A 19,614-nucleotide genomic window follows, 5' to 3' on the forward strand; every position below is an offset into this window, starting at 1 on the left:
AGCAGCCCTCACCCTGCCACCCTCAATGACTTACACTTGGCGTCTTGGTGGGCCCAGGAGGAGCAAGAGGCAGAAGGAGGGCAGGATGGCCTTTCTCAGGCTTTAACATGTACTCGAATCACCTGAGATCTTATTAAATGGCAATTTCAATTTAGCAAGTCTGGGGTGGGATCTGCCCCTACCCCTGCCCCCACCCCAGACTTGCTAAATTGAAATTGCCCTTCAATAAGTGGCAGTGATCCTGTCTCCTTGATCACTCCCAAGTGAGGCCAGAGTGGCCATGAGCCAAGTCCCTTCATTGCCCACACCTGGCAGTGAGCGCTCTCTCCGCCTTGGCTCGGCACCTCTTCTCTGCCTCGTCCATCTGCATCTGCTGGCTCACTGTCCCCCTCGCCTGGGAGCTTCCAGAGGTGTGAACTGTATCCCAGGCAACTTGGGAATCCGCCCCCCCCCCCCATACACACTACCTGGCTCATAAACATTCTGTGACTTGCCACAAGGAATCTCAGCCAGGGGAGCCCCAGACCCAAACACCAGAGCAAAGCCCAGGGGAGACACTTGGGGGCGCTCCTGGGCCTCTGCACCTGCAGTCGTTTTGGTTCCGGACTCTCTTGCTCCCCAAGGAAGCGGTGCCAGGGGGCTGGGAAGAAGTTTACAGGGAAAGGGAGTGACTGCAGTGGGAAAGACACTAAGGCGCAGAAGAGCCCAACAGAAGCCCTGGTTCTGGCCCCAGCATCCTGTGTGATTCCAGACAGGACTTCCTGGCGGCACCCTGTGATCTGGAGACACACCCACCTGGTTCTGCCTGTGCCAAGGTTCTGCCCACCCCACCCTCACCCACAGTGGCACCCTTGCCCCAGAGAAATACCCCCCTCTTCCCACCCGCCCACCCCTCGCCCCAGCGGGTGCCCAGAGCAGAAACGCTCTCCTCACATGAATGCAGTCTGGAAAGTTTGTCAAGATCAGGTTCTTTATTAATTTCTCTTTCTTCATTAAAAAAAGTGATCTTCAGTATAAAAAATAAATATTTTAAATATGACATTGAATAAATAAAAATAACCTGTCAGTATGAAACATTCCCACAGGGTACATTCATCAAAGAGGAATTTGTCCCCCAAGGCCAAGTCCTTTCCGGTAGAAAGGAGGGAGGCAAACACGGGAGGATGCAGCGGTGCGGATGGGAGGGATGCCCAGATACTGGGATGAGGGCGAGGGGCTGGCGGGGTGGGGGTCAAGGGAGGTGACTGGAAGTAAGAACATCTGTACCATCTGAAAGGAAATCAACTTCTCACTTGGTTCTGGCCTCTGGCCCCACACGCTATGTCCATCTGGAGAGCCAGTGAGGCAGAGTTGGACCAGTTCTGTCAGGGAAGATATCCCCAAGGAGGGACAAAGAGAGAGGGGAGGAGAACAAGGAGGAGGAGAGACAAATAAATAGTGGTGCTTTCTCATTTAGAAAGTTTTTAAATAAATAAGGTCCCCACTACTCCTCTTTCAATAAATTGCAAATGATTGTCCTACCCCCTCCTCTGCTGCCGGCCTCTCCCTCCTCCACGGGCTGGGGTTGTGACCCAGGATGCAGGTGGGGGTCAAAACCAGCAGATGAAATAAAGGAGGAAGTGGACAGCTTCCTGCCCTGCAAAACTTTTTCCAAACAAGAGCTCCAGAATTCAGAGATGCTATGCAACGTGAGTACCCATCAGCCAGACTGGGTCCACACAGAGCACTGAGGATGGAGTGAGGAGCAGAGCCAGGGCTGGGGAGGCGAGGGCTGTGCTGGGCCTAGGGGAGGAGAAGTGCTTGGTCCCCAAGCCTCAGAAGCTGCCCAGGTGAGTAGGCCTGGCATGGGGGCAGGGGGTCCATGTCCATGGGGTGATGAGATGATGGGAGGCCGGCCAGCCCCAAGCCTTTCAAGCCGCATTCACTGAAAAAGCAGAGCGATGGAGTGCAGCAGGCTGAGATCCTGGACAAGGCTGAGTGTGCCCCACATTAAGACAGTGTCAGAAAACATGTCACCATCATGGTCTCCTCTGCCACCCGTCCCAAAATCGTCTTGCCAATGGGACAGACAGCTCCCACCTCCGGCCCAGGAGCCCAAGCCTCGGGCCCGGCCTGCTGCCTGCCCACCTGCCATCCGATGGGTAAAGTGCTTAGAGGAGACAGAGAGGTGCAAAGTGAGTGCAAAGTACCATAATCATGCTGGCTGAACTGCTAGGATCGCTGCCTGTTCAGGGTTTGAGAAGAAGCCAGAACCCTGCTCTTAGCAGCTGCCCCAGCTCTGGGCCCTCCTCCCCTGCTCCCAGACTGGAGGGCGTTTCTCCACTAGCCTGGCCCCAGCACAAAGGAAAGGATCGGGTTCCCTGCCTGGGAGCCCAGACATGGGTGGGAGTGTGGGGGGAGGTGGGGCAGGAGGGACCACAGCTTCCTGGTCCGCGGCCCAGGGCCTCCTCGTCCTCCCCTCCAGAGCAGTGGCCTCCTCCCTGCACTGCCCCAGCTTCCTGAGGTCCAGCCAGGCCCTCTTGCCCTCTGTGGGTGTTTGGGCCACCCGGGAAGGCGCATCCCTGCTGTGTGTGAGCATGCTGGGTGCTGGGTCAGGACTGTCGCAGGGCCCCCGGACGGCTAATCTAGAGGCAGCATGGGGACAAGGAAGCAGCAGCAGGGCAGGCCACAAGGGGTGACTTGCCCGCTGCTCCGGGGGTGCCACCTCCACCGTGAATGTTGCCTCTAACAGCACAATTCCAGGGGGCACCAGAGAACATGATGGAATGAGCCCCCTGGAGCCAAGCAACACAGTGGCCCTAGGAAAAGGCCCCTTGGCCTCTCCACAAACCGGCCCTGCCTGCCTTGCAGCCGGGATCCCGATAGCCCCAGAGCAAGTCACAGTTGAGTTAGGGGTTGGAGCCAGATCCCCAGCCCCCACCTGGACTGACCAGTTCTCTCAGCTCCTGACCCTTTTCTGAGCCTCACCCCTAAGGCTTATCCCACTGGTAACATCCTGCTTTGACTTCCAGACCAGGCCCTGGTAAGGCTGACCCCAGCTCCCATAGAAGGAGCCATCATATTATTTTTGTTGGAGAGGGAGCAGGAAAAGGAGAATTAACTTTGCTATTTAAAGCACCAATAAGTTAATATAAATAGGGCATCAAAATAAATAGACAGTCATGCTGGGTCAGACACACTAGCACTGCTGGATGTCAGGCTTCCTGAGACCCCGACCTCAACTTCTGCTGTCTCCTTGCTCCAGTGACTAGAGATGGCCTCTGGTGCCCCTCAAGTACCTGTATGTGACCTCACGGGGCCTCCATGGGCCTCAGATGTGAGCCACCATGCAGAACTACCTCATCCGCCCCTCCCTACAGACCCCTGCCCACAAGGAAGACTCTGGGTTCCCTCAGACCCTCCTCACTTGATTGCACAACCCGCCCGCCTCCACACACCCCACCTCCAGGTCCAGCCCCTGGCCATCCTGGACTGCAGGGAAGACTGCAGGCTCAAGGAAGGAGAACCCGCCAAGACTTTCAGGGCTTCTCTTCCTTCCCGGGCCTAAAGGTGGCCTCTCCGCCTCCCCAAGAGCCTGAAGGCCAGTGACCTCCTTCTGGAACTTTCCACCTGACAGTCCTAGGCCTGAACTCTCCAATCACGCCCAAGGTAAGGCAGCATCTCAAACCAAGCTCCCTTTCTACCCTTTCACTCACCATACTTGTAGGGGCCAAGGATCTTTCAGGATCCCAGCCCCTCTGCGCTGCCTGAGTTCCAACCAGACCTTTCAAAGTCTACCTAAGGGGCAGCAAAGGCACTGAAGGTGGTCCTTCTGCTGGGGGCTGGGACATGCCTCCAACTCCTGCTGTCTCACCCCATGGTCAGGGTCACTGCAGATGACTTGGGTGATGTGATCATGAAGACTCTGACTGAGGGAACAAGGTGGTGATGGTGGAGGGGGCAGCCCAACACCAATGCCTGGCTGCAGTCTCCCAGAACAAGGGATGCCTTCTCTAGTTGGTTCTGCCTCCGGGAGTTTGGGTTCTGCTTCATCACAGCCCACCCCTGAGGAGAGGAGACAGCTAAGAACTGCCCCCCTCCCTCCCGGGTCTGTCAGCAACCCCCACTTGGGTCTGGTGATGTTCTGGGCCCCGGCCACAGTTTGAGAGTCACCTAAGTCTAAGACCTCAGGTCACGGGGTGCTAGGGGACCTTCCATCTAGAAGGCCCGGGCTAGCACAGAGATGACCTGCTTATACTTCCCCAGGAGCTGACAGCCCAGCTTCTTCTTCTGGAAGACGTCCTTGCCCGAGGTGTCGGGGCCGTAGGCCACATCCACATGGGCCACGTGGTACTTGTTGCACAGGCGGCAGAGCACATTGCTGAGGAGGCCTCGCATGCTGTCCGCCGTGGCGTTCAGCTTGGAGTGCAGGTTCACAGCACCAGGATTGAGGCTCCTTTGGTCCCGCGTGATGTTGCCCAGGGAGGCGCCAAGGTAGGCGATGATGCGGTACAGCTCCACCAGCCGGGCCTTCTCGGTGCCGTTGGCGTGGAAGGGCGGGAAGTTGGTCACGTTGGGGCCACACAGCTTGTCCAAGTTGTTGGGAAATGGCTCCCCCTGGGCTGTGTACTGAGGGGCAGAGGCACAGAGGGGAGGTGACATGGAGTCAGGGACAGGCGTTCCCGCGCTGCCTCCAAGCCTCTGGGTCAGGTCTTGGCCTCAGGTCCCCACTGCCCCCAAACTGGCACGATGACCCACTCAATTGCCCCAAGGCAGCTTGGGACCGTCCTGAGAACCAGAAGTAACTGTGGGTGTGAACGCACACCCGGGCCGTGCGGAGGATCAGCATCCTCCTCATCACCACCACCAGGACCCCATGCAGACAGAAAGCAAAACACTGTCTCACCTCCAACGCGCGCACCACACACACTTGCCCTTTCACCCACCGCACTCATCCTCTTCCTGGGCAGCTCTGCACCTCAGACACCCACAGCCCACTGTCTCCCCTGACGACAGTACCTCCCCGTCCTCCTCACAGCCTCCTTCTCTGCCTCTCATGTGCCTCTTGCTCCAGGAGGTGGAGGAAGCCTGAGGCTCGAAGTGTCAGGCCTCCCCGCCTCCAGGCAGCTCTGCCAATATGTAACAGGGCCCCCGGGGAAAGTGACCGAGCCTTGGCCAGGGTGGGGAGTGGGGCGGAAGCTGTGGGACTCTGCACATGGTAGGACCGAGCCCCCTCCCTTCCCTTCCCTGACCAGCCCGCCAGCCCAGGTCCCACAGCAAACCCCAGCCCCTCCCTCCCTCCTTCCTTCCTCAGCACCCTGGGGTCGGGCAAGGGGGGTGAACTTACGTAGAGAATAAAGAGGGCGTTGGCACTGCTGTTGAGCTGCGCCAGCTGGTTCTTGATCTGGTTCATGAGGTTGCTGTGACATGGGTGACGTGTGGCACAGGTGGCATTGACAGGAGTGATGGAAAGGGGGCTCCCTGCCCCGTGTTTCCAGTGCAGAACCAGCAGCAGGGGCACAACTCCTGCAAACAGGCAAAAACGAGCCATGATTAGGGAGGTGAAAGGGTAGGCAAGGGGGCTCCCAGGATAGGATGCGCCTCGTCTCCTTTAGGGACACCAGTGTCCCCTCTCAGCCTCCAGCTCTCTCTTCCCCAGCCCTGACGATGTCACCACCTCTCCTCCTCTATCTCCCTCTCTCCAGATGGCTAACTCTCTACCTCTGGTAGCAAGGGGCAGGAAAGGAGCTATTTGTACCAGTAGGAAGCTGGGTCCAGGGTGACAACAACCATCCTGGCCTTTGGCTGGAGGGCACCACACCCCAAGCCCAGCAGGTCACAGAGAGAAGAGCTGACCCTATCTCCCCACCTCCCAGGATGGTCCAAATTCTTAAGTGTTACTTCATACCTGAGTCTCCAGAGCGAGCTGGGACCATGGGGAAGGGGGGAGGGGGTTCTGCTCACCCTCATCTCCCAAGCCTAGCACATGATTTTGGCTCACTGGACCATTCGTCCCCTAATTCCATCTCCTTTGCCCATCTTCTCTGTGTTTCTCCTTCCCCCACTGTGGCCGCTCACTCCCCTATCTAGGACCCTCAACTCCACCCCAATTCTGCAATTCCCCTCTCCTTGACCAAATAATCCCTCAAAACTTCCTGTCCCCCAGCTCTGTGGGGATCCTGGCCTCCATGCCCTCTCACTCTTGCCTATTAGTCCTTGTACCAAGTGGAGCGTTTGGACCAGGAGAATCCTGGGGTCCCACAGGCCCCCAGAGCCTTCAGGAGGGGAAGGAAATGGTGCAACCAGGAAAGAAAAAAAGGGAAAAGGTCGCATGCTGCCAGGTGGGCGGGGGAGGAAGGAAAGTGAAAGGTGACAGGAGAGCTGGGAGCTGTCCCGGCCTGTCCAGGATCGCCCCTCCCCCTCCCTCAGGGCGCCTGCTTCCTACCCGCGCCCCAAAACCCTAGCTTTGCAGGTGACCCAGCAGCAAGGGCTGGGGTCAGCGGACCTGCGAGGCTGGATAACTGGTGAGGCTGGGCAAGGAGGAGGCATGCGTGGGGAAGCTGATTCCCCTGCTGCGCAGCTGAAGTTCACTTCTGGGTCCCCTGTGCCTCCCAGCATCCCCAGGCAGTGCTGAGGCCCCAGGATGGCTGGGGGGCCCCCCACACCCCGGGCTCACCTAGCACAGATCACAGCTTTCCAGGCACTAGCAGATGGAGGTGGCACCTGCTCCCGTCCCGGGCCGGAGTTTGCAAGCTGCTCAGCGGCCGGCGCCCCTCCCAGGGAGCAGCCCGGGACGCGGTTGGAAAAGAAAGCGGAAAGACAGAAAGAAAGAAAGAGGGAGGGTGAATCCCGGAGAAGGCAGAGCGGGAAAAGTAGTCGGGAGAGCGCAAGATCGTGGAGGAGGAGGAGGAGAAGGAGGAGGAGGAGGAGGAAGGCTGCAGCACTCCCTCCCTGTCCCGCCAACTTGCGGGCCCCGGACGGGCTGGGCGCGCGGTGCGGGGACCATGTGCCTGCGCTCGCTCCCGGCCGCCACCCAGAGCCTCCGGCTGCCTGGCCGGCTGCGCGGGCGCCCCAAGTGTCCGTGTGTCTGCAGCGGGTGGGTGTCCCGCTCGCGATCGCCAAGTGCCCCACGTTGCCGCTGGGCCCGTAGCGGGGCGCGGAAGCCGGCGCGGGGCGGATGGATTTACCTGCCGCCAAGACCTTCATTATGGGCTGAACTCCAGAGGGCCTTGGAGGAGACCTTAGATGCCGGCAGTTTTCAGAGGTTCATGCTCAAATGGGGAATTTGCCTGATTTATATACTGGAGCCTGTGTTGTAAGACAGAGAGAGAAACAGCTATATTTAGCAGGGATCCCCGTCCAGGAAGTTGTTTGAGGTGCATCATAGGAAATTATGAATGGAAGAAAGTGAGAGTGAAGGGGGGGCAGTGAGGGGGGAGGGTGGGGAGAGCAGACTTTTTCCCTCTTCTAAGAATTTGATTGATAAAATTTATAATGAACTCTTCGACAAAACACCCTGCGGTTTTCCTGAGTGGCTTGCCCTGGGAGTTGTTTGAAGATGGGGGGTGGGGAGGAGGGTCCCCAGGCCAAGTCATCGGGGTACCCGGACAGTGGGCGCCCCAGACAGCCCTGACTCACCTGGGTTTGGGGAGGTGGCTTGAAACTAGGCAAGCAGATGGAGGCTGACACCTGTGGCCCTCAGGTCAGGGGGTTTGGGGGACAGTGGGGAGGAGGCAGGCCAGGGCTGGGTTGAGAAGGAGGCTCCAGGAAGAGGGGTTGGGGCTTTAGACAGTGGTGTGGACTTTAGACAGTAATAAAGTGAAACCGAACGTGGGCCCTGGAAGCCACCGCAGAGGTGGCCTCCTCCAACCTGCCCGTTTCCACTGGGCCAAGTGGGGCTCCAAAGGGGACAGGTTGCCCAGGGTCCCATAAGGTCAGACCTCCTGAGTGCCAGCAGCAAGCCTGCATTGCTGACCACAGGTACCTATGGGGCTGAGGAGGGAGCTGGGAAGATGGGAGGTGATTCCGATCTCTAGGGAGAGCCTGGGGAGGAGCTTCTGGGAAGGTGTTATGTGACTGGCATTTGCTTAGACTCTTTGCAACCCCAGCTCCCCCTTCGAGGGGGAGCATTTCCATTTCGAAGCAGAGACTTAGGGAAGCTTAACCAACTGGACCCAGGTTTGCTTCTCAGGATGCAGAAGGATGGCTAGAGAGAGCAGAAATGGCTTGAAAGGCTTTGGGGGTTCAGCCTCAGACAATGGTACTGGCCCCTAAAAGGGGCTTCTGGAATCTCTTAGGCAGGGTCACCAATTCTGGTGACTATCATGGCCAGGTGGATTCGAAAACAAGAAGGGGCAGGAAGGCATGGCGAGGACTAGGGCTGAATGAGCACAGCAACTCCTCCCCAGCAAAAAGCATTTAAAAAAAGGGGAGAGAGCGAGAGGTGAGGGAGTGCTGGTCCGACACCCATCTGGGGCCACGCTGTCCCACAAGCTGCCAGGGACTCCCCCTGTCCCAGGAGATGTCTCACTCCCCACCACAGCCCTCCCACCTGGCCCTGACCAGGGGAACAATGTGGGAGACTTTGGTTCTCCAAGCCAGGGAGCCCCACAGCCTTTCCCTGGCCCCTCATGCCCTCTGCCCACCCCCTCAGCCATCCTCCATGCCCCCAGCTCCCGCCTCTTGCCACATCCCGGACCTGCCCAGCCACGAGAGCGTTTAGCGTTCGTCCCTCCCTCTTCATGCCAGGACGAGCCCTCCTGCCTGCTGCCGGCCCCCTCCCCCTTTACCCGCCCTGCCCTCTCCAGGCTGCTTCCTCCATGCTCTCCCAGCGGCCTCGGATGTTGGGGTGATAAAACTGCCCTTCCCAGCAGGCACTTCCCAGCAGGGAGGAGCCCACACTGGCTGTCTTTCCCCCTCCCTGCCCCTCCACACCTGGGTCTTGCCCTCCCATACACCTAGGAGGCCCACCCATCCCAGCCTGTCTCAGGCAGTTCCCCGGCCCAGGACAACCCAGATCACCTCCCTCTCACTTGGGACATCCCAATCCCCCACCTCCAGTCTTTCCTGCACAAGGCCCTGACCTCCCGGAGCCCTGAACTCTGGATCAGTCCCCAACCCATGCCCACATCTCTACATCTCTCCAACGGACCCTGTCATCTAACTCGGCCTGACTCTTCTGATGTGGACCCCAAATCCGTTTGACTAGGGCCCCACTGAGACCTCATCTAGGGATCCCCTTGTCCCCCTGCCCGAATGTCTCACTAGGTGCCCCGGTTCTCCTGGAGGCCACCACCCTGTCCCGCTGCCCTCCTGCCACGGCTCCTCCCCTGCATCCTCCCCAGTGGATTCCCAAGGCCTCGCACTGCCCTCTGGCTGCCTAGACCAACCCCCATCAGCCCTACAACACCCCCCCCCACAAATGCCATGTAATCTTAGCCCCACCCCACAGGAAACAGGAAGCGGGAGCAGAGTCCAGCAGACACCCCCGCCTGTCTGGCCCCCTCCCCTGCCTCAGTTTCCCCTCTCATGGTACCTGACTTGGTCCGTGCTCCCCAAGTGGTCTGGGACCCTCGGCACCCCAGGCCCAGCCTCCCTCTCCTGTCCATGTCCAGGCACCACCCGTTCTGGGCCTCTTAGGGGAAGGCCGAGCAGGGTCTCAGAGCCGCGGGCCCGTGAGCCGCCTGCAACGTGGCCTCGGTCCCCTGGAATGGGCTGCCCAGGCCGCGCTCCAGGCCAGCTTTGGTCTCCTGGAGTTTGTTTTCTTCCCTCCCTCTCTACTCTGCTGTGTGTGTGTGTGTTTTCCCTAGCTTCCTCACGGAAGGCATCCTCCCTTCTTGGCTGCCTGCTCCCGGGGTCGTGACCCCAGGCCCCACCCTGGAGTGGCAGCCCCAGCCCGGCCCCTTCCAGCTGTGACTTCATCTCCAGCCTGTCCTGCTCCTGCACACTGGGCCTGCTGGGGATTTGACAGGCCTCAGAGCAAGGGGGGACAGTCAGGACCCATAGGGGCCCCCTCAGCCTGGACAGGGAGCTGTCAGGCCAGGGCTGGGGTTGCTCCTCCAGGTGGCTGTGCCATCCATCTGCTCATCTCCCCATCTCCCCTCTCCGGGAAACAAGTCCAGGGCAGCTGGGGGCCTTCCCAGGGCCCCTCAGGTCTCTCTCTCTGACTGACTCACTCTGGTGCTTGGGTCCATCCAGCCTCCTTTTCTGCTGATTCTCTCTCGCTCACCATCCACAAGCCTCTCTCAGAACGTCACAGCGTTTTATTTTTCAGATGGGGAAACTGAGGCTCAGAGAGGTGAAGTCACTTGCCCAGGGCCACACAGAGAATTGACACTAGAGTGGGGTCTGGACCCCTGGCCTCTGGCTCAAAGGCCCCAGTGATGCCAGCGGTCCCTCACACTGCCAGGGTGGTGGCAGAGGATGGCAAGCTGCACTCAGGCCTCTTCTTCCAGGAAGCCTCCCCTGCCTCCCACAGCCCAGCCTGGCTGAGTCTGCCTAGTCTTGCCTGCTCTCCTTTCAAGTGGGAACAAGTCTCATTCCTCGCTCTTTGAGGCCTTGGATGGGGTCTGATCCTCATTTGTACTCTTGACAGCACCTGGCTCAGGGTTACATCAGAGCAGATGCTAAGTGTTTTTTAAAAGCATTTTCATTTCCAAAAGCCATCTGTGCCAAATCTCTCGTGGGAAGGTTTGAAGTCTGCCTGTTGGAAGCATGGACTTCAGCCTCAGTCAGAGCTGGGTTAGAGGTTTGGCTCTGCCAGCAGGTGACTTTGAGAAAGTGACCACATCCTGGCCTCAGTTTTCTCATCTATGTTATGGGGATAATGGCACCTACACTGTGGGTTTGCCCAGACCCGGCACAGTTCTGAGCATCCTGTAAGCCCTCTACCCATCAGCACTGATCCTCCTAAATACCTGCCTGTAAAGCAGGGATTCTTATCTCCATTTTACAGATGAGGAAACTTGGGCGCACTCCAGGGCTGAAGGGAGAACAGTGGGCAGGAGGGGGACCTGGTCACTCTCTCCTGATGGATAATGGAGGCAAAACACTCTTGAACCTCCAGCTGCAGGGGTGCCCCAAGAAGATCCGACAGACTGGGGGGCTGTGGGCTCTCTCTTCCTATGTCCCATCCTGGCCCCCGACCATCCCCACCCCAGGCCTGAGCTGAAGACAGCAACTGACCCGGGCTCACCGCCCCCAGGAGCTGATTCACCCCCAGGCCCCATCTGAGAAGGAAGGAGACAGAGCTCAGCTCAGAGGGGCTTGAATCACCAGCCGCCCCCTGCGGAGCCCAGGGGGGTGGTTGTGGGGGCGGGGGACAGCCCCCTGCTTGTCTGTCTGTCTCTTTCCTGGGCCCCAGGGCACTCAGAGGAGAGGGCAACGTGGCAGTGGCCATTGGCAGGGGGTGGCAGGGAGGTACCCTCGCAGCCAGGCATCCTGTGTGGGCAGCCAGCAGCAGTTACTCACCAGGTAAGCAGCTCTCTGGGCATCGGGGAATTCCCCAAGACCAGTGACCCAGAAACTGAGTGCTCCGGACAACCCCCGCCGCCCCAGCCAGCCCCCTCCCTCCCCATCCCTCTTCCCTGTGCCCGGTAAGGCCTCAAGTCTCGGAAAACCCAACCAGCAGCTGCTCTCAGCCCAGGCGCAACACTCCCACCTGGGAAATGAGCACAGGGAGTCAGCTGAGCCTGGGGGAGGAATTGGGGGCTGGCAGGTGTGGCCCAGGCCCAGCCAGAGGAGACAGAAGCTCAGGAATTCCTGGCACAGCCCTGGCAGTGGGGTGTCCTGTCCAAAAAAGCAAAGGCACCTCATTATTCAGCACTCGAGAAAGGAGGGTGTAACGACACCTGCAGGGCCACCCACTTCCACCATCCATTTGCTCTCATGTACTTTCCTGTGGCCCCTGGCTCAGCTCTGCCAGGCACCTTTGGGCCCTTCGGGCTAGGGTGGTGGTAGTACCCGTGAGTAAGCATGTGGCTTCGAGCCAGGCAAACCTGGGTTTGAATCCTGCCCATAGCACTTAACAGACTGGTGACCTGGGGCAACTGCTTCTTATCTCTGAGCCTCAATTCCTCTCCCCCCACCCCCGCCAAGAGTGGCAGTGCCATCATGCCAGGCTCACAGCGCCATCCTGAGGATGTTTAGCTGGAAACACAAAGTGCCTGCCACATGGCAACCATTCTAACCAGAGCTCAGGATGGGCCACAGGAGATGCTCAAACACAGCCTGAGTCAGGGGCTTGGGTGGGGCCTGGGTCCCGGGGTCAGTGCAGCATCTGGGGTCTGAGGCTTAGGCCAAGGAAGGCTCCTGGTCCTCTCTGTACACGGAGCATGGAATGGGTCCTAGAGGAACAGGTAGCGTCTCAGAGCCTCAGCAGGAGAATAAAGCAATACTTCCCCACCTCAGGACTAAGCACTCCTTCCCCTCCAGCTGTCTTTGGGCTCTTGAGGTCCAGGCTCTGGGCATGCAGTCTGCCCTTCTCACCCTCATCCCATCAAATCTCTGTCAGGGATCAACATACCCTCAGAGCCTCTGGCCTCCTGCCAACTGCCCCCAGCATCACCCTGACATTTCCCAACTTGTTCTGCGTCAGGAATCACCCCCCTGGAGGTGAATCAGAGTGACTGCATTTTTTTCTTGAATTCTGATAGAAACTACAAGGGAAGGAGCAGCCCACAGAGCTCTGATCATTGGCAGTGTCAAAGGCTTGCCTCCAAGGCCTGTGCCAAGTTTCAAGGGGCCTGATTCCACTCCAGGCTCTGTCCTCTGTGCCCCTTCCTTTTTTTTTTTTTTTTTTTTTTTTTTTTGTCTTTTTGCCTTTTCTAGGGCCGCTCCTGCAGCATATGGAGGTTCCCAGGCTAGGGATCTAATTGGAGCTGTAACTGCCAGCCTATGCCACAGCCACAGCAACAAGGGATCTGAGCCGCCTCTGCGACCTACAACACAGCTCATGGCAATGCTGGATCCTTAACCCACTGAGCAAGGCCAGGGATTGAACCCGCAACCTCATGCATCAGGTTAACCACTGAGGATTCGTTAACCACTGAGCCACAACGGGAACTCCTGTGCCCCCCTTCTTTAAAATGGGCTTTATCTCCTTCCTGATCATTCATGCATCAGCCCTTAACGGCTGAGGCACATTAGCCTCTGCAAGCATTTGACCTCCCCCAGGATCTCCACGAATCTCAAACTGGCTTGAAACCACGGTTGTGCCTCTCTGCCTCTTCGTGGATCATGGATTCAATTTAGAGGCTTGCCCACCAGTACATTCAAAAGAAAATGGAATAGCAAAATCTCTGGGCATTGCCCAGGGCGCAGGCAAGCACTGCTCTGGGAAACTTTTTATTTCTGTTGTCCGTGTGTGTCAGCGTGTGCCTCACCCTCAGCTGCGAGATGCGATGCGTTTCTAACTATGGGTCAAGGTAAAAAAACATTTGTAAGTGCTGGTATCGATGATGAAAGCCAGGCCCTGAGGGGCTGAGGAGTCACTTGCCCGCAGTCACTCACCAGCTGGGAGCATGGACTCTGCCGCCATCCCCTGCAGCCCAGGAGTGGCAGGAGGTGCTGCGGGCAGGGCGGGGCCGGACGGGCACTCACGATAGGGGGCGGAGGCCTGGCATCACCGGTACCAGGACAAAGGCCCTCCCAGGGCCCGGCTTCTCACCATCCACTCCCTTCCGCAGCTTCAGACCCCCGGGGCTCCCTGCCTGGCCCTGCCCTGCCTGGGTGGAGCCCGGAATAGTCACAGGCCTTTCCTCGCTCTGCCACCTTCATCCTCACTGCAGGTGGCAGCAGAGGGACTTGGCCACAGTCATCGCCCCAGGGGAGCCCGCGGCCCAGAGGCTGTGCCTGGGAGCGCCCTCCGGGCTCCCCATACATCTGTCTCTCTGGGTCTGAGAGGGCATTTGTGTGTGTGTGTGTGTGTGTGTGTGTGTCTGCAGGCATGTGTTGGTCTGTGTGTGTAGTTGAGAGATGGGATGTGCACACATCTGGCTTTGTGAGCCCCTGTATGGTTGTGTGAATGTGTGTTGACCACGTGTGTGGATCTTTTACGAGCGTGTGTGAGTCTGTGCAAGGCAGGGGGCCTCTGGACAGGAGTGGGGAGGCGTGACCCTGTACATGTGTGTGCGCGCGCGCGTGTGTGTGTGCATGCGTGTGCCGTGTGTCTCCAACAATCCCCGCTCCTCTCCTTCCAGCCCCCGCCCCTGGGAACCGTGTGGCAGCCTCACGTCACAGGGGCCACCAGCAGCTGGTTTCCTCCCTACCCCGCCCCAGCGCCGCCCCCCTGCCCTGGCCACCCTGACTCTTGGCTCAGGGACAAAGCTGATGTCAGAGCTGAGCTGACAGCTTCCTTCTCCCACTGGATTTTCCAAAAGAGAGAGACCACAGCTCGGCTCCTATTAAATAATCGCGGGGTGGGGGTGGGGAGGATGTTTCACTCAATGATTTCCTGAACTCAGAGGCAATAAACAGAACAGGAAGCAGCACCACGGACCCACTCAGCCTGAAACGGGCCGGCCCTGAGGTGGGGCCCGGCCTCCCCTCCTCCCTGGCCAAGCTCACTGGGGCCACGCTGACCCGAACCCAGAGATGATGTCAGGGAAGCAGCCGGGCCGGCTCCCTGAACTGGCCGTCTGCGTCCCCAGGGACCAAGGAAACCTTCTGAGGATGGTGGGTGGGAGGTGATGTGAGCCTCAGGCCTGGTGATAAGATGGAAAGAGTAGAGTAGCCTGCTTCCAATGGGCGGGGAGGATGGGGGGTGGTGAGGCCCCGGGTGAGGTTGGCCTCCTCCTATTCCTGGGAAGAGGAGAAAAGATGAGCTCCCTGAAGTCAGAGAGGGATGGGACCCAGTAGTGGAGCAGCTCGAGGGTGCCCCCTGCACCCTCCCGGCAACCCGGGCATGATACTTGTCCCCCACCAGCCCTGCACTTGGGCCACTCCAGCCCTGCTCCCTCCACCTTCTGGGACACATGGCTGGCCTGCCACAGACCCCAAAGGCCTTCACAAGCTTCTCTCCAACCCACATCCCCCAAAGCAAGCCAGTACAAATGGCTCACAAGAGCCTCCCATTCTCCCCAGACCTAACCCCCATCCCCACAGGACACGTTTTAATCCTGGTTTTACAGACATAGGAATTGAGGCTCAGAAAGTTGAGCAACTTGCCTGGGGTCACACAGGATGTGATGGAGCCAGCTCTCTACCCCACAGCCCCACAGCCTCCCTCATACAGGAGCCACAGGCCAAGTGTGGTCCAGGGCTCACTGGCAGCAGGGGCCTGGAGCGGGGCGTCCCCAGGATGAGTTGCCCCGGGGGAGCCCCTCCTTCTGCCTGTGCTGGCCACTCAGCTGCTTATCAGCCACAGGACTCCATGACACAATCCCGCTCTGATCTCCTGCCCAGCGGGCCTCCTCCACCCCCGCCCCACCCCTGGACCCCGTTTCCGCTTCCTCCTGTTCTGGGTAGGACCACGCCTGCCCCAGGATCACAGCAAGCTGTTGAGAGAGCCAGAATCCCTGCAAGCCCCTCAGTGGCAGGATCACCCCCGAGTTCACTCTGCCAAAGAGGGAGGAGAGTTCCCTGTAATTGCCCACTTTTGGGCCCCCATCCAAGAGCCCACCTCTCTCACGAAGCCATGTCAGCCTGGGGAACTTAAAGACCACCCTGGCCTCTGCTGCCTCAGTGGCCCCACTTATAAATGGGGGCAGGGTTGGGGTCTCTGTAATCAGCCAGGCCTCAAGTGCCGTCCTAGCTCTGCCACTTACAACCTCAGCCAGGTGAACTCATGGCTCAGACCCCAGTTCCTAGAGTATAAAATGGGACACAACACATCACCCTCTAGAAATCTGAGGGCAGGCAGTGAAGACATGCCAGAGTTACTGATATTATTATTCTCTTGGCTGTTAAAACATCACAGATGGGGCCCAGAGAGGAGAAGAAGGGACTTTTCCAAGGCCACACAGCAAATAAGCAGCACATCCCAACAGCATGTGGGCTGCCTGCCTCCCTAAGGCTTCCAGTCAAGGAGGTGGGAACCCTGGGTTAGTCCTGATTAGCTCTAAGGATTCCAGAAAGAAGCATTTAGAAGTCTCAGTTTCCCCAGCTGTAAAACCAGCCTGGGGAAAGCCATCAGTCTCAAAGAATCTAGAAGAGACTCTTTGAGGCATGGAGTATGGGGTGGGGTGGTGGAATATTGAGAAAGCCTCCCAGGAGCCCTGGAAAGCTGGGCCCGGCAGGGGTGAGGGCCAGGTCCAGGGCTCACTGCCCAGCAGTCTCCAACACTCAGCCACTTAGCTCAACTCTAAGCTGTGGGCTGCAGCGCCCCCCACTGCCCAGTGGGCAGCAGACACCACGGCCCAGGCAACGTCTGCCCCAGGCCCACCAGACTGGATCAGAGCCTCCCTTACAGCTAGGCAGGGCCAGACTTGGGGATTGAGGAAGTGGGCGGAGATGCCTAGAGCTCAAAAGGGAGGGGAGGCAGAGACCCGCAGCCGGGTCAGTGGAAAGAGGCACCTGAGGGGTCCTTGGAGGGGCCTCAGACCTGCTGAGCACAGAGGGGCGGGGGCGGGGGGGGGGGGAGAGCATGCTGAGGACTGGCCAAAAGGGGGCGCCAAGGCCCTCACAGAGTGGCCTGTGGTGGGGTCTGCTGTGCCTCCATTCAGCTGGAGCTCTGAGAGGAGGGGGAGGAGGGAAGAACACTGGGGCCCCTTCTCACCCACCTCAGGCCCCAGGACCACCTAGTACCCACACAAGCCAGGTCCTGAGGACTGTGTCCCCGCCCTCTCAGAAGCCTCTCCCCAGTCCTTGGGAGCTGCTGAGGGCAAAATTGGGGTTCAGCCTCTTGTCAGGTTATTTATGCCAAGGTGCCCACCCCACCCCCTACCCTGCCCCATCTGGAGGCACACTCTGTACTTATATTTCTCCTTTCTCCCTACATGGCCCTGGGAACTGGTGCCGCTACCATTAAGCCCATCTTACAGAGCAAGCAAAGCACAGAGAGGTGAAGTCCTCTCTGGGTCAAGGTCAAAAGCATAGGGGCCATGACCTTGACCGACCACACACCCCAGAGCCTCCCATGATGAACTTCACTCTAGCAAAGACTCCCTCTCTTCTCCCCAAAGCAGAGGCAAGCAGGGGCCACCCTCTGACCCACCACAGTCACTTCTAGGGACAGGGACCCTCTGCCTGCCAGGTCTCCAATCGAGGGAAAGCTAAGCTGCCATGGGCTCAGAACCCTGCCCCACTCTGGGGAAAAGAGAACTTGAAGGTCCCTTGGGAAGCCAGGAACTAAGACCCCAAGAGGGGTGACCCCTTGGGGATGACACAAAGCCAGGACTCCAGCATCCCCATCCAGTGCGGTCTCCTCTGCCCCTTAACGCTTCCGTGATATTTACCCCCTCAGGTGTCCACATGACACTTTCACATCCACTCTGAGCTCTACCTCCACAGCCTCAGAGAGACATGCAGGGCACATCTTAAACATGCCCGTTACTCAGATGGGGAGACTGAGGACTGGAGACTAGGCTGGGCCACCAGGTGTCTCCAGACACATGAGGGAAGGGGTGATGTCTGCCTGTGCTGAAGATATATTCGGGGAAGCCTACCGTGGTCTGCGCCGCCCAGGACCCTCCGGCGTCTGGCGGGTGCTGCCGGGTCTTCAGCAGGACACCATCGATGTTGGGCCAGGCCCCTCTGCTTCCCTCTCCTGCTGGTCTTCTCTGGAGCCGGCTCCTCACCCCGCCCCCGACTTGACTTCCCGTCCAGGGTCGGGTGGCTCTGAGGCTCCCCCCACTTCCACCCCACCCCCCGGCTGAAGAGCTGGGGGGCAACAGGAGCAGGAAGCCCAGATTCCTGGCCAGATTGAACCTGATACAGGTGGGGCAGGGTCTTCGGGCTGGCCCAGGGGAAAATAGGGCTAGGGGTGGGGAGGGGGCGTCCTGTGCCCAGCGCCCCTGCCCTGTGCTGCGTGGCAAGGCTGCTGGGGCCTGACTCACGGCTGACTGGGCCGCGCCCAGCCCGCCTGGGTGACCCAGGCCAGCATAAGGCGATGACTGGGCAGCCCTCCGCATGACCGGCCGGGGTCGGCCTTAGGTGTTTTGACTCAGAACTGCCACAGGCCGTGTGCAGAAGAGCCATGTCTCCTTGTCCCCGTCCTCAGAGGAGTCACTCTGCTGCAGCCACCTGCCTGGACACAGTACCCCCCAAGCCACCACTCCCGGCCCTGTCACCCACCTCAGAACCCTGGAGCCACCTGGCCCATCTGGTCTGCCCTCCTCCACAGGATCCAGGGCCCCAACTGCCCAACCCCCTCCCTCAGAGAACTTCGCCCCTCCCCAGCCAGGCCCAGCCCTCCTCGGGGAGGACGCCCCAGGAAGCAGGGAATGGGGCTGGCCAAGCCCAGAGCCTCTCCACTCTGACCGTGGACTGTGACCCTTTCCTCAGCGTGGAAAAGGGTTTCTGTGGGCATTCCAGGTCCCAGGCCTGGCCTGGAGGGTGGGGGAGGTAGGGGGACAGAGACAAAGAGAGAAGCGCTGTGAAGAAAGAACCCCAACAAGGAAAAAAAGAAAACGAGGGAGAGACAACAAAGAGAAGGCTGCTGACGCACCTGCTCTGGGACAGCTTATAACAGCGCTGACCGGCCCTGTGCGACGTCATATGGTCTCCCAGGAAATCTGTTCCGGCCTGGGAGGCGGGCCGAGTTAGTCTATTATGCAGATGGGGAAGCTGAGGCTCAGCCCTGATGTTACAGACCCCAGGGCTGGGGTTTGAACTCTCAAGTACTTTCCCATCTCTTGAGAGGGGACAAATCACAGAAGAACTGATGCGCAGTGAAGGCCCTAAGGCCACAGAGGCTGGAGAACCAGACCTGCCACTTGCAAGCTGGGAGTTTGTTCTCTGGACAGACAATAAATGCTAGGCCCCCTCCAGGCCCCCCATCCCAGGGAACTTTCTAGCCATGTGTGGTCTGTGCAGGGTTGACTGAGGGGCTGGGACGGCCACACAGAAAAACTGGGAAAAGAAAAGAAAACCCAACTTCCAGTCCATTCCAGCAGTAGGGTCGTATGCGGACTCATCTCCCTGACCCTGTACCAGCTCACTCGTGGCCTGTGGCCACTTTGTCCTTTACATGAGCCATTGGGGGAAGCATACGCTGTTTGCAGGCTCACAGGGCATCGTTACTCCAGGAAAAATGTGCCCTGTGGGAGATTAGCTCCCACTGTGGCATAAAAGCATTAGAGCCCCTTCCCCTCTACCTGTCAGTGGGCCATCAGGGAACCCAGATCTCACAGCAATTGTCACTTTAGGGGACAGGGGTGATCTGAGAGGGCTTGTTCTAACTCCAGGTATAGACTCCAGATGTGACCCCCTGCAAGCCACCCTCAGCCCCAGGGAAGCCCCACCAGCCACTCTGGATGGGGAGTCAAGGAGGAGGGCTGGGAGCGGGGAGGGCAGGCATCAGGAGGGCAGGATGCCTGGATGTATTGGGGGCCAGCTGAGCACATAGCAGATGCAGAGATGAACTGGCTTGGCCTGAGAGCAGGGTCCTGGCTGGCTGTGATGAGGAGTTTGGAATTGATGTCACATGCAATAGGACAGGAAGGAGTCATGCAAGGTTTGTGAGCAGGAGAAGACCTG

General features: G+C 58.9%; 1 protein-coding gene across 4 annotated transcripts; it reads right to left on the reverse strand.

Annotated features, from left to right (window-relative positions):
* LIF (LIF, interleukin 6 family cytokine) lies at window positions 942-18,915 on the reverse strand. Of its 4 annotated transcripts, none has more exons than XM_005670785.3 (4): window positions 17,583-18,915; window positions 7,167-7,287; window positions 5,327-5,505; window positions 942-4,608 (listed from the first exon to the last, which is right to left on the reverse strand). In XM_005670785.3, the coding sequence occupies exons 2-4, from the start codon at window positions 7,183-7,185 to the stop codon at window positions 4,198-4,200; spliced, it is 609 nt and encodes a 202-aa protein (XP_005670842.1). In that variant the 5' UTR covers window positions 7,186-7,287; window positions 17,583-18,915; the 3' UTR covers window positions 942-4,197. The 4 variants fall into 4 exon arrangements, with proteins under 4 accessions (XP_005670842.1, XP_013838479.1, XP_013838480.1 ...); XM_013983025.2 differs by lacking the exon at window positions 17,583-18,915 and adding an exon at window positions 9,515-11,537; XM_013983026.2 differs by lacking the exon at window positions 17,583-18,915 and adding an exon at window positions 7,618-9,367.

Source organism: Sus scrofa, chromosome 14 (genome assembly GCF_000003025.6).
Source record: "Sus scrofa isolate TJ Tabasco breed Duroc chromosome 14, Sscrofa11.1, whole genome shotgun sequence".
Lineage (NCBI taxonomy): Eukaryota > Metazoa > Chordata > Mammalia > Artiodactyla > Suidae > Sus > Sus scrofa.